This window comes from Sapajus apella, unplaced genomic scaffold, assembly GCF_009761245.1.
Source record: "Sapajus apella isolate SASKATOON/1434 unplaced genomic scaffold, GSC_monkey_1.0 scaffold167, whole genome shotgun sequence".
Classification (NCBI taxonomy): Eukaryota; Metazoa; Chordata; class Mammalia; order Primates; family Cebidae; genus Sapajus; species Sapajus apella.
Genome location: NW_022437107.1, coordinates 130,105 through 143,244, shown reverse-complemented (window position 1 = coordinate 143,244; position 13,140 = coordinate 130,105). Strand labels below are relative to the sequence as shown.

At 58.5% G+C, this 13,140-nt stretch overlaps 1 protein-coding gene across 1 annotated transcript in view; it reads right to left on the bottom strand.

Moving 5' to 3' along the window:
• The window catches only part of RET (ret proto-oncogene), a 56,266-nt gene extending 44,608 nt beyond the window's left edge, over positions 1–11,658 (bottom strand). The window contains exon 1 of the mRNA XM_032267285.1: positions 11,350–11,658. Coding sequence (XP_032123176.1) covers positions 11,350–11,422 — 73 coding nt within the window. The 5' untranslated portion in view covers positions 11,423–11,658. The remainder of the gene's footprint in view (positions 1–11,349) is intronic.
• Between the last annotated feature and the right edge of the window lie 1,482 nt (positions 11,659–13,140).

Sequence of the window (13,140 nt, the reverse complement as noted above, 5' to 3'; positions counted from 1 at the left end):
GGGAAGAAGAGGAAGGTTGGGCAAGGTTGTGGATGCCAGGCAAGGCTATGGACTCCATCTGGGTATTGGAAACAAAGTGTGTGTTGCAGTAGTAACCAGCTTGGGGCAAGGGACGCATACTTGTCTATTTCTCCTGATGCTCAGAGCTCCCACTGATACTCAGAGCTCCCACCACATAGGAGTGTTGGGAGCTAGAAGGAATTAATGCAGGTAAAGTTGACAGAACAGTGGCTGGCACCAGGCAAATGCTCACTGAAGATGGCTGCATCACCACCACCAACTCTACCGCCACCATTACCTCCACCTTCCCCACCACTGCTTCCACTGCTTCCACCACTAACACCAGCACCACTACCTCCACTACTACCATCACCACCACCATTGCCTCCATGACCACCATCCCCACCTTCACCATCATGACTTCCACCACCACCACCATCACCTTCACTACTACCATTGCTTCCACCACCACCATACACAGCCTGTTATGTGTATACCACCACCACCACCATGACCTCCTCCATCAACACCACCATCACCTCCACCACCATCCCCCACCTTCACCATCATGACCTCCACAACTGCCACCACCACCACCACCGCCTCCACCATCCCCCACCTTCACTATCATGACCTCCACAACTGCCACCACCACCACCACCGCCTCCACCATGCCCACCTTCACCATCATGACCTCCACAACCGCCATCACCACCACCACTGCCTCCACCATCCCCACCTTCACCATCATGACCTCCACCATCAACATCCCCATCACTTCCACCACCACTGTCTTCACCATCACCACCACCACCACCACCATTCACCATCATGACTTCCACCATCAACATCACCGTCACCACCACCATTACTACCTCCACCATCACCATCACCAGTACCATTACTACCACCACCACCACCATGACCATCACTATCACCAGCACCACCCCCATTGCACCTCTATCCCCACCACTCTCATCACTTTGCTGGCATTCTGAGACTTCCAAATGAAAGTAGCTTTGCCAGGTTTGACCTACACTAACTGTGGGAGGAAATCTGGGCTGTGAAGACCCACAGGGTCACCATCGGCCTGTCTTGCCCACTGTTGTATCTGTAACACTGCTTGATCTCCGGCACAGAGCACGTGTGAAGGAAAGGCCTGGGGCAGGCTCTGGTAACTGGGGTCCATAGGAGTCCCTCTTGAGGTGCACACTGCATCAGCCCCTGGCTCCTTGGCCTGATTGTACTCACTAACAAGCTAATACCTCCTTCGAGAAAAATCTGACAGCCTGTCCTATTCTTAGTGCGCCGAGTTTAAGCATCTCCCTATAAAACCATCAAGAAAACACCAGCCTCTGCAAATGGATAAACAGCTAAGTGCATATATTGGGCACTCAATAAACTCCAAGGGCAGCTACTTCCCCGGTGTCCAGTGGTGACACCAGTCACCATCATGGGAGTACAGCCTCAATCCCAGACTTAAAAATACGTTCTTCCAAAATGCTGGGCAGGAGACTGGTGTGGAGTGCAGGACCTCCTCAGATACCTCTCCTCCTGTACCTCCAGCTGGGCAGGGTGGCCAGCAGCCAGAAGAGCAGCTAAAGAAGAGGAGGGATGGAGACCGGCCCTGGCCTGGGAGGCACCACCATACCCACACGCACAGGCACAGCCCTCCTTCCCTAAGTCTCTTCTCATACACCCAGCCTGAGCCCATGCTGTAGAACAGAGACATCACTCACCCCATCCCACGCTAGAAACTGGGGCCCAGAATTCCCGTTGCACACCCATGGTAGAACTGCAACCAGGGCATGGATCTGCTGACACCCCTAAAAGTCATGCAGCCTTCTGCTGTGGGTGGGGAAGGGGTCTGGGCATGGCTGTGGTTTGGAGGAAAGAGGTCAGTAACTGGGCACTGGGGGAGCTGCCACCCCAGGGCTACCTTCTGCACACAGACCCAGCCATCTGCTCTGAGGGGCCCAGGCCCTAAGCTGCATGATGGCCACCATACACACTTCCACACCCCGCCCAGACCAGCTGCAGGGGCCTGGCCAGGATGATGGGTGCTCCTGCCCAAATGCGATTTCCCAGCTGCTGTGGAGTTAATCACCAGCTTCACTGGCAGTTGCTTCCGGCTTCTATGCAAAGGAAACTGCCAATTAGGTTACAATTAATTTCTTTCCTAGGGCAAGGCCTGGCTGTAAGAGGACTGGCCACCCAAGTGGCCTGTAGATGACCGTGTGAGGGTCACTGGCCCCCTTGGCTGCAGGGCTCTAGAGTTTGCCCCAGCTGACTGCATCATTCACTAGCACTGGCCTGGGGTGACAGGGCCAAGGCATCACCACCGGCTTTGACCCTGGTGCTTCTGACCTGGGCAACTGTACCCATGCACTCAGCAAAGCAGTGACTCAGAGCACATCCACATACTAATTTAAGTCAATCTGTCAGCCCAAGTTCCTCAAGCCGAGACGGTCTTGCCCATTTTCACCCTCCTCCAGCCCCTTCTCATCCCTGTTAAACATTAACCAGCGAGAATCCATGGTGCGTTCCTGACGAGCAGGTCTGCGCCAGGCGCTTCACCCACATCACCCACTGCATCAAAACTACTGTCAGAGGTAGGGACCATGAGGATTCCCATCTCACACAGGAGGAAAATGAGGTAGAGCAGGGTTAGGTACCCTGCTGAAGGCCATATAGAGGCTAGGACTTCAGCTGCAGTCTGGCCTGGGCTTCTCTGCTCAGTGACAGTCATGCAGAGAAGCTGGGGCATGGTGAGCTACCATCCCTTGTCTTGAACTACAGAGCACAAGCTAGGCTCTCCCTGGGGAGAGGACACAAAAAAGACTTGAGAGTCTGCTCTGGTGGAGACTGGAGGTAGGGAGAAGGGAGCCTGTGAGACAGTAGGTTTCAGCCCAGCACAGACCTGGAGCCAGACAAGCCACCAATCCAGATGCCCCAGGGCAGCCCAATGTGGGGGCACCTCCTGCATCTGGATGCTGTTATCCATGTCCTGGGAGCAAAGACCTCAACTTCAAGGGTGAAGAGGAATCCAAACCCAAGGCTGGGGGTGCCATGCAGGGATGGGAATGCCCATGGGGGCAGTACCAAGCCTTCACCTGACACTGCCTCTAGGTGTGACAACTCACACCTCCCTTGGGAACTCGGTTTCCCCATGTGTAAAATGTGAGGTTTGCACTGATACGTAAGCTCCTCTCAGCCAAGGTCTTCGGGTCCTTTGAGTCCATATGATGTCTGTGCAGGAGCATTCACAGAACAAGCTCCTGACCAGGGGATGAGGGGTGGAAGGTGGGCAAGATGGAAATCAGGGCAGGGTCTGGCCTAGGTGGCCCATGGGGTGTGAGGGACATGAGGCCAAAACAGGATTAGGACTGCAAGTGTCCTTTCCAGGCCACGGATGATGAGGCAGGAAGGAGTTCAGTGGCAGGAGGGAACAAAAAGACAGGGTAGAGTGGCCCAGCCCAAGGCCCTGTGCCTTCCCACTGTGTGCCAGGACTGGGCACTCAGCCTCCCTGGCTCTGTCCCTAGCTGCGAATGGGGACAGGAACTCCTCCCTGGGAGCACAGAGTGCCTGCCTATGGACGCCAGTGCTCCATCCTCACCAAACAGATTTGCAGGAGCCCACAGAGGCTGCCTGCCACCCCTGGGCCAAGGCCCCCTGGCCCCATGCTGGCCTCTAAAGCTGCCTAGGCGCATCCACCACTGTCCAGAGAAAACTGCCCCAGGGCCCGGCAGCATGACATCACACCATGGCAATGACGATAATCAACTTAAGCGGATCTGATTATCCATTATTTTTAGAGTCGGGGCTAAGGGTGAGTGAGAGAGGGCAGCCCTGGGTTCCCATGTTGCCGAGTCTCATCTCGTCAGTGGGGTGGGGGTCCCCTGGCTCCTTCCCCCTCCTCCATCCTTCACAGGGTGGTTCCTGGGCAGCCCCTTCTTATGCACCATGGTTTCCAGGATGTTTGTGCTCAGTGCGACCTCAGAGTCCAGGTCTTCTGAGAATGTCCTCATGGTCCCCGAAGGTGGTGGTGATTCAATGCCCATATAAGGAATCAGACGAATCCACACTCTCCTCACAAGGGACCTGGGGCTCAAGCACTGACAGCGAAACCCCTGGATGAAGCTGCTTCTCTGCAGTCCTCAGTGCAGATGTGACAGCAAAGTCAGCTGTACAGCAAGACGGCCACCCAATTAGACAATAGGCAGAAGGCTTGAAGAGATGCTTCTCCAAAGAGACACACAACTGGCCAGCATGCACAGGAAAAGATGCCCAGCACGCCGTCACCAGGGAAAGGCAAACTAAAGCCACAACGAGCTAGCACTGTGCACCCACTGCACGGCCAGAGTGAGACGTGAACCAGAGAATAACAGAGAATAATGCGAGGTGGTGAGCATGTGGATAGATTGTAACCCTTGGGAATGTAACACAATTCAACCACTGTGGAAAACAGTTTGGCAGCTCCTCAAAAACTAAAACATAATTACCTAGTGATTTCATGTCCAGGTATGTACCCAAGAGAATTGAAAGCAGGGACTCAGGTATCTGCGCAGGAATGTCTCTGGCAGCATTTTTCATAATTGTCAAAGGGCGGAAAGCACCCATGTGTCTGTCCCCAGATGAATGGGTGATGGCACACTATTTACCCCTCACAGGAAGGGGCTGACACATGCCACAGCCTTGAGGAACCCTGAAGACCTTATGCTGAGTGACTGAAGCCAGACAACAGTCCATGCAGATGAACTATACCAGGACAGGCCAAGCCGAAGAGACTGAACGCAGGCTGGGGATTGCTTGGGGACAGGATGCAAGTGTTTAACGGATATGGGGTTTCCTTTTGGGGTGATGCAAATGTTTTGGAACTAAGGCAACACCTGTGCAATGCTGTGAATGTGCTAAATGCACCAAATGGTTCATTTATAAATGGTTAAATTTATGTTATATAAATTTCACCTCGATTAAAAAAGAGTGACCCATAATTATTTGCCACCCTGTTTCCCCCTCCTTCCCCCTCAGCTGCTGGGCCCACCACCAGCCCCTGCTGTGCAGAGCAGGACAAGGGTGGGAGAGCCGACAGGCAGGAGTGTGTGCAGGCGCACCCCTGCACACCCCCATCCCCGTGTCCTCTGCGCTTCAAGCCTCCTGTGGTAAGAAAGGCCACGTGACACAATTGTGTGGAACACAGGCAAAGTGACAGTGGCCCCTCCCAGGCTTCAAAGCTCCTCAAGTCTCAGCCTCCTCGAAACTCTGAGTCATCCTGAGCACACAGCTGGGCACAAGGGCTGGGAGGTGTGGCCACCAGTCCCAGGACATAAGGGCCATGTCAGGGTGTGCCACAAGCAGGACACAGTGGACAGTGTTAAGCCCCTGAGACTGGGACGTTCCTGTCATCAAGCACAGACTCACCTGTCCCTGCAGATACAGGGGGCGGGGAGGCTAGGGGAGCAAAGACAATCTGAGGCCTTCCTGGGTCATGAGTTTTCAAGGTGCTGTGTGGCGTCCTGTATGTGACCTACCAGAGGAGTCATCTGCAGAGATGACCTGAGGGCTGCCCACTGGTGATGGGTCCCACAGCCAAGCTGGCCCCTCACAATGGCAGAACAATGTGCCTATGTCACCAAGAGCCTGTGAGCCTTGTTGTTTCCCTGCGTGAGGAGGGCCGGGCCTGGACCCCTGCTGGAGCTAAGTGTCAGGCTTCCCTGACAGTGGCAGATACACTACAGGCAATGGTGGAGGAGCAGGATGGGGAGCAGACCAGGAGGATGCCCCTGGACCCTGGCCCAGCACCAGCTGCCAGGTTTGTATCCGTTTCACTGGCAAGAAGTGTGAGAAAGAAACTCAGTGAGCCCTCTCCCTCCCTCTGGAGCTGCGCCAGCTCATGCTGCACCCCCAGCTCACCCACCCTCGGGTCCCGGCACCAGAGTGCACATCTCCCCCAGCATCTCCCCGGTCATTACTTAAATTCTAGAAATTACACGTTTCCTTTTTCCCTTTCAGGAACACAAGGGTGAGAATCCTCTGGAGTCACAGACACATAAGGGAACTGGAAACAGCTTGGTGGCCACTGTCCTGCTCCTGCCCTGGGCCCACATTACCCCTTGAGTGCTTCCTTGGAACCTTGGCTCCTGCAGGGCACAGATATCAGCAACACAGAGGAGCAAGGGCCAGGAGCGGAAGCACAGCTGCAGCATCCGAAACTGGGAGGGGGTTCTGGGGATGTAGGGCCTGGGGAGCCAGAGGCTCTCTCCTGAGCACAGGGCCCCAGCCTCAGGCCCTCCAGGTATCCCTGGTATCAGGGAGGAAAGCCTGCACCCGCCGGTCCACCAGCTGGACGCACACCTGTCCAAGTGCAGTGGCAGCCTTTCTGTGGTGGTTCCTGGGCATCTGTACTTTGTGGAGCCACCGTTGAGGCAAAAGCAAACAGTGGTATTTGCTCAGAGCTGGCCACCTGCTCCCTCCAGGGCCAGGTGCTGCCTGAACTGCTGTCCTTAAGGTCCTGCTGGCACCACCTCCCTGCCCCCGGCTTTCCAGAGGGCAGGAGCACATCCAAGAGGAGCTTCAGGAACAAGGACACCTCACTGCCTGCTCTTGCTCAGGCCCACCATGCCTGGGGTCTCAGCTCAGGGATCCCCGGGCTTCACAGCCTCCAGGCTTGGGGAACGGAGGGGAGCTGGGTTGAGGCCCCCATGATTACACAGCTGTGGGGCCAGAGCTCCACAGAGGTCCAGGCCGCACCCTCTCAGCGCCCATCCATATGCCCAGATCTCAGGGAAAGGGGAACGAAGCAGAGAGGTAAGGCAGGACCCCAGGAGCTGCCAAGTATCCCAGAGCCTTGGTCAGGAGAGGGCCCATCCTCCAAAGTTCCCCTATGGGAGTCAGAGCCTGCCTCAGGGGGCACAGAATCAATCCCTGAGGCTTTGCCTCCATCCTTGAGCCGCCCGGGCTGCTGTTCTAGTGGGGGAGCCAGGTAGGCTCTGGTGGGCCTGGGGCCTTGTCCCCTCCCAGGCATGAGGGAGGCAGTGCCTGGGTCATGGACCCCAAGAAGGGCCCTCCCACTTGACCTCTCATAGTCCCACTGACTGGCAGCCTCCTAGTGGCCAAAGACCCCACCCCATGGAGCATGTAAGATGCCTCTGGCAGGCCCAGGTGCAGACGGGCAGGGAGAGACAGCCCCATGTCATCACCTCCTCTGTGACCATGACCGGGGCTCACTCCCTGCCTGGTGATCATCGTCCAGTCCCCGCCCCTCGCCACATATGCACGTGGGAGTCACTATGCAGGGTCTCCTTGATGAGGGTCTCTCCCCGCCACAAGACAGCTCTGGAAGTCAAGGGGCCCTGGGGCTGAGTCCCCAGCTCTAGAACAGCCGGGCAGGAGCTGAGGCTCCCTCAGGAGCTCTCCCAGGCTGCTGTTGTTACTATTATTGTAACTCTTATTGCTACTATTATTGTTACTATTAAGTCGCTAGGCTGAAAAACAATTGCGGAAGAGGGAGGAGATAGAAGGCACAGCAGGGAACAGGGAGGGAGCATAACCCCCCACCAGGAAGCAGCCTCCTTCACTCCCAGGAGAGGGGCTCCTGCAGTGAAAAGGAAGTGCCTCTGCAGGAGGGGAGGGGGAGCAGGGAGCCTGGGGGCTGCCCTCCACTCTGCCCTGGTTCCCTGGCTTTCTTCTCTCAGGCTGACCTGGAGGATGGAGATGAGGAGCATGAGGAGCAAGGCCCTGTCTTGCATGAGGAAACAGAGCTGTACCCTCACCCCTGATGCCCAGACCCCATCCCTGGTCCCTGCACCCTTGTCCTCAGCACAGTAGCTTCCACCCCATGCCAGGGCCTCAGGCAGACGTTGGTTGCCAGGGCCTCAGCCTGGTGTCCCAGCCGAACACCTGCACCACCACCGGCAGTGAGATGCCTTCCTGCCATCCATGGAGCACATATGGCCCTTCCACTGCCACAGCCAGGCCTGGTGCTCGTCCTCAGACCCACAGGACTCCCAGACATCAGCTAAAGCTGACGAGACCCAGAGAGTGTCTCAGTGCCTGTGCATGGTGCCACATGTCACTCTGGGATTTGGGCTGTGATGTCCCGAGGGCACCTGGAGCCTGAGGCAGGGAGACTCACCACTGGTGGGCAGGCTCAGGGCCACGTCCCTGGGAGCCCTCCTCAGCCCCACCCTGCACCCACACCACTGGCCCAGAGAAGGGGCTGGAGCAAGCCACAGGACTAACTCTGGGGAGCTCCTGCATCCTTGCCACCGGTTCGAGTCCGTAGGAGCCTCAGTTTCCTCACCTGTGAAATGGGCTAAGGCCACGACCCTTTCAGACTTGTGGGAAATGAAATGAGTGGGCACAGCACAGAAGCAGTGCACTGTGAGCCCTTGTGGGGTGCTACTGCTGGTATTAGCCTTTTCCATTAAGATGAGGGGACCTAGAGGGTCCTCAGCCAGGCTGCAGAGGGGGAAGGCCTTAGGGGAGATGGCAGCTTCTGGGCCTTCCCTTCCCCTTGGTACCCCTCGTTCCATTTTAACAGATATCATAATTTTTAATTGGTTTTCTCCTCCCCTGGCTAAAAGGCCATTAGCTCCCCACTAGGTGAACGCATCCCATTTTCTTCACACCACCAAGGAAACGGCAATTTCCTCAGCCTGTCCCTAAGTGATTCTGTAGAATAAAGGCAATTTAGTGAATCAGCTCAATGCACTTCCCCATTTGCTCTCTGCCTGCAGGACCCCAGCAGGCCCAGCCCACCAGTGAGGGCTGCAGGCAGCTCCTGGAAGCTAGACAGGCTCAGTGAGCTGGGGTGGAAGAGAAAGCAGGCCGGCCCCTGGTGAGCCTGGTGAAGCCTTTGACCAGAGAAAGGGGAGGCAGAAAAGGAAGAAGTAGGGGGAGCTACACCCCTGGCCTGAGCTGCCCGCACCCACACCTGGTGGTGCAGGCTGAGGTGGGCCGCCCAAGCCCTCTGCAGAGGGTGGTCCGGCAGCTTGGACCAGGGGCTCTGCCAAGTCACAGTGCCCAGCTCTTCCGTGCTAGGAGCAGAAGGCCCTGGGGCCTGGGGACAGAGAAGGAAAGTCCTTTCTTGCTGCAAAACAGGACCCAAAAAGACAGGCCAGGAAGACAGAGACAAGAGCCTTGCTGAGGAGCTGTGGGAGGCTGAGGTGCAGGGTCAGCCTGGGACCTGGGAGAGCCCCAGAAGCTGAGACCAGTTTCCTCATGCAAGCAACGGGGACAGCCACATTTGGGTTGAGCAGTCAAATGCCAGAAACCTCTAAGAGCAACTTTTAAATAAATGTAACTTTTAGATGGAGGTTCTCTCTCTCTGGTTTCAGGTATGAGGAGTGTGTGTCCCTGTATACACATGTGGGGTCCCTGTGTGAGTGTGAGTGATGAGAGAGGCTGGGGTCTCTGTGTGGACCTGGGTGAGGCAGGGTGTGAGGGAGCCACAGAGTGCATGTCCACAGCTTCGGGAGCAAGTGCCGTGAGAAGGGGCAGGACTGTGTCTTGATGGTGATCCAGTGTGAGGGTGTGAATGTGAGCTGGGGAAGGGCCCTCATCCTCTAGAGACCCGGTCCTTGCGCTGCCAGCAGGCCCAGCCACTAAAGCGCAGCCTCCGCAAGAGGGCGCTCAAGGCCGAGCTGTCTCCGTGGGGTGGTTAGGGAGAAACTTGGGACTTGCTGGGGCGACCCTGGGCAGCTCCAAGAGTTCGGCTAGAGCCTCCAGAGCTGTGGCTCCTGGGAAAGAGCCCCGCAGGCCTCTCCAAAGGCCCCAGCTGTCTCCTCCTGGGAGTGGGGCTACCTCTCCACTCCCAGTGCCACCAACTGTGGTGTCCAGGTTATCCCAGAGGCCAGGGGCTCACGATCTCTGGATTGGGGAAACTGTCTGTGTGCCAGGGGTATGGGCACGGAAAACTACCTGCATGCCTGCTGAGTGCCACAGGCCAGCCCTCAGAACCTGGCCCCCACAGCCTCACTGGGCACCCTGACTGAACATAAGGCTGTGGAAGGGTGGGGGGAAATCCCCTGCCCAGCACACCAGCAGCTGCTCACACCTGACCCCATGCCCACAACCACAATCCCAAAGTCACAGCCCAGAGTCCCAATACAGTATCAGAGCACCTTGTTTACTTCTGCCCCGTGTCTTCCCCTTGCAGCACTGGGACCCCACAGTCCCAACACTCAGAACAGATAGGAGGGGAAGGGCTTCTCCCTTGTCTCTCTCCAGGTGAACTGGGGACCCACTCTGGCCTCAGCATATGAAAACTCAGTCTGTGCAGGGCCTGGGGCCAGAGACAGGGTGACTGACCACCGCTTCTTCTGTTCTCAAAGGCTCCGAGGAGAGAACGCCCTTTATAAGGAACGAGGGAGGGTGGCCAGGTCTCCTGCCCTCTTAGAGGGAAACTTGATCCATACACAAGCACTTGGAGGGGATTAAGTCAGGGCCAGTTCGAGGGACGCTGAAATGCACGCCAAGGGGTCAAAAATTCCACAGCCTTGCGGCTCATTCTGCCAGGGTTTGGGTGGAGTCAATGACCATCTTTGCAAGGCCACATCTAATGCTGGGATCCTTAAGCACCTGCGGTTTCACCAGGCCCAGCACGGAGGCTGGCTGGCGGCGCATACCCCTCCCTACCCCACCCCAAGCAGGGCAAAAGCTTCCTTAAGTGTTGGCCCTGAGCCTCCTAAGGCCGCATCTTCAGCATCTCTGCCAAGCAACGCCACACGACTCCAGGGTGGGACGCTGATGACGGCGGCCCCTCGGGGGGAGCCACCCCAGAAACCACGGTTTTCAGGTGCTTAAAGACTAGGGCGACAAACACGCACGAGGAAAATACAATCTTTTCGAAAGAGCCTCCGAATCCCTCGGCTGGCCAGAACGGCAGAGCTGGGGGAGGAACGCACGGACGCGGCGCGGGAAAAGGAAACCACGACGGAACTGTCTCCTGCCGAAATAGAACTCCCCGCATGAATCGCGGGCTTTCGAGGCTCTCTGAGCCTTCCGCCACGCCGGCCCTGAAACGGCTGTCCAGTTTGCTCCAGAACGCGGCTTTGGCGTAAGGCGCGGCCAGGATGAGACCTGCGGCTGTGGTTTGGGTTCTGAGCACCTTCCCTCGGCGCCCGGCCCGCGCTCCGCTCCTACCCGAGACCCGCCCAGCCCCGGCCCGAGGCGCCCTGTCCACTGCTCGCCGCAGCCACTGCGCTCCCAGCCGAGGTCAGGTGGCTGGAGACTGCGCAGCCCGCTGCCTACCGCAAACAGAAAGGCGCTTCTGAACGCGGCCGCTCCGCTGCTCGGCGCCAACTTCGCCCTGGCCGCTGCGGGCGCCGGCGGCCGGCAGGACTCACCTTTGCCGAGCAGCGGCAGCAGCAGCAGCAACGGCAACCGCAGCCCGGCGGCACCGGACGTCGCCTTCGCCATCGCCCGTGCGCACAGGGGCCGCGGCTGGAGGGACGGCGGCTGGGGCTGGCGGGTCTGGGTGGCGAGTGCGGCGCTCAGCCCGGCCGCCCCATTCCCGCCCGGGGCGCGGCGGACGCGACGGACACTGAGGGCGCGGCGCGTCTGGGCGCGGGCTCCAGGGCACTCAGCGTTGCTGCGCGCCCAGCTTCGGTCGCGGGACTGAAGCTGGGCAAGCGCCGGCTGAGCCGGAGGAGCGGGCAGGGGCGGGGCAGGGAGGCGCAGGGGCGGGCTGGGGGCGGACCAGGAGGGGCCGGGGCGGGCGGGGTGCGGGCAGGGGCGGGGCTCCGGTGCCAGCTTGGGCTGCGCGGGGTGCGGACGGGGTGAGGCGCGCATGGGAGCCCAGTGCAGGACACGGGATGCAGGCCGAGTGGGGATTGGGGAGGAGCGAGGTGCGGCAGCGGGATGCAGCCGGGCAGGGCGCGGCAGGAGCTGGTGCGGACCTCGAGGGGCGCGGTGCGAGGGACCTCCAGAGCCCGGGCCCGAACACCTCCGCACGCAGAACCGCTCTTTCTACCCGGTGCTCCCGCTTGCCGTCCCTGCGTTTCGCCCTTTCCGCTGCACAGAGAGGGCAGGGATGCCACGCGGGATGCAGGTCTGGGCGACTGGCTCGGGATGCGACACCGGGGACTCAGAGAAGTGCGCCCCGCCTCCAGGCTCTCCGAGGAGCGCAGGCTGCGCCATTTCCCAGAGGCAGAAGGCACAGTGGGAGCGCGGCCTCTGCTGGGGCCGGAGACAGGAGGCGGGGAGGAGCTGAGCAGGGGAAGAGGGGCAGAATAGCCTCTTACAACATCCTGGGTAGTGGAGAGGGTTGGGTCCAGGACGGGCAGTCTGTGGTTCCCTCCGCTAGTACTGGCCCAACCCTTGGGAACAGGAAACTGGCTCTGGCTGTCTTTCAGAGACCTGGTGCTGATGGCCCTTGTCCCTCTTACACTGGAGAACTCAGAATGTGGGGCTGACAGAGTCGGAGAGTGAGTAGCTGGGAGGAACTGGAGCCCAAATAATCCAATTTTTCCCCAAAGAAATGATGGAAATGATGCGCATAAACATTCACCCCTAATAGGGAAAAGCTACTGGACATGAGAAGGGGCTTGGAGGTGAGGTTGGATGTGGGATCGGTAGGAAAGTCCTTCCTTCTCCCCCCAACCACCCCCCAACCCCCCCCACCCTCGATGCCTTTTGAGGTCTGGCTTTCACCTAGGCGCGGAGGGATGGAGGAAGGGAAGCCCATGGGCCCTTGAGGAGGAAGGGCTGGAGAACCTGGGCCCAGGGCACCCCTGGGCCAGCCGATCCTGCCTGCTGTGTGGAGAATCCCACCCTCTTGCCTGGCTGAGCTTAGGGCTGAATAAGTGATCTGCACATCACTCTGCAGATATGAAATCAAAGTGAAGTCACCCTCAAAGGCAGGAAGGGGAGCTGCCAAGACAGAGGCTGGCTTGCTCTCGGCCAACTGTGATGTCCAGTCCTGGCCTGTAGGTGGCCAGGGCACAGGCCTGCCAGCCCAGGAGAGCCACTGTAGGCCATTGAATCCTGGCTGCCTGCCACACCCTTCCAGTTTATGGAGCTGGAGTTGGCCACAAGGGGCTCCCTTGGGTGCAGACATGCCCCATTTCTGATGCCAGTGGCTACTCAGGCCTGTGGCCAGGGAAGGGACTTGGTAGGGAGGGAGGGGCTGGGGGGCA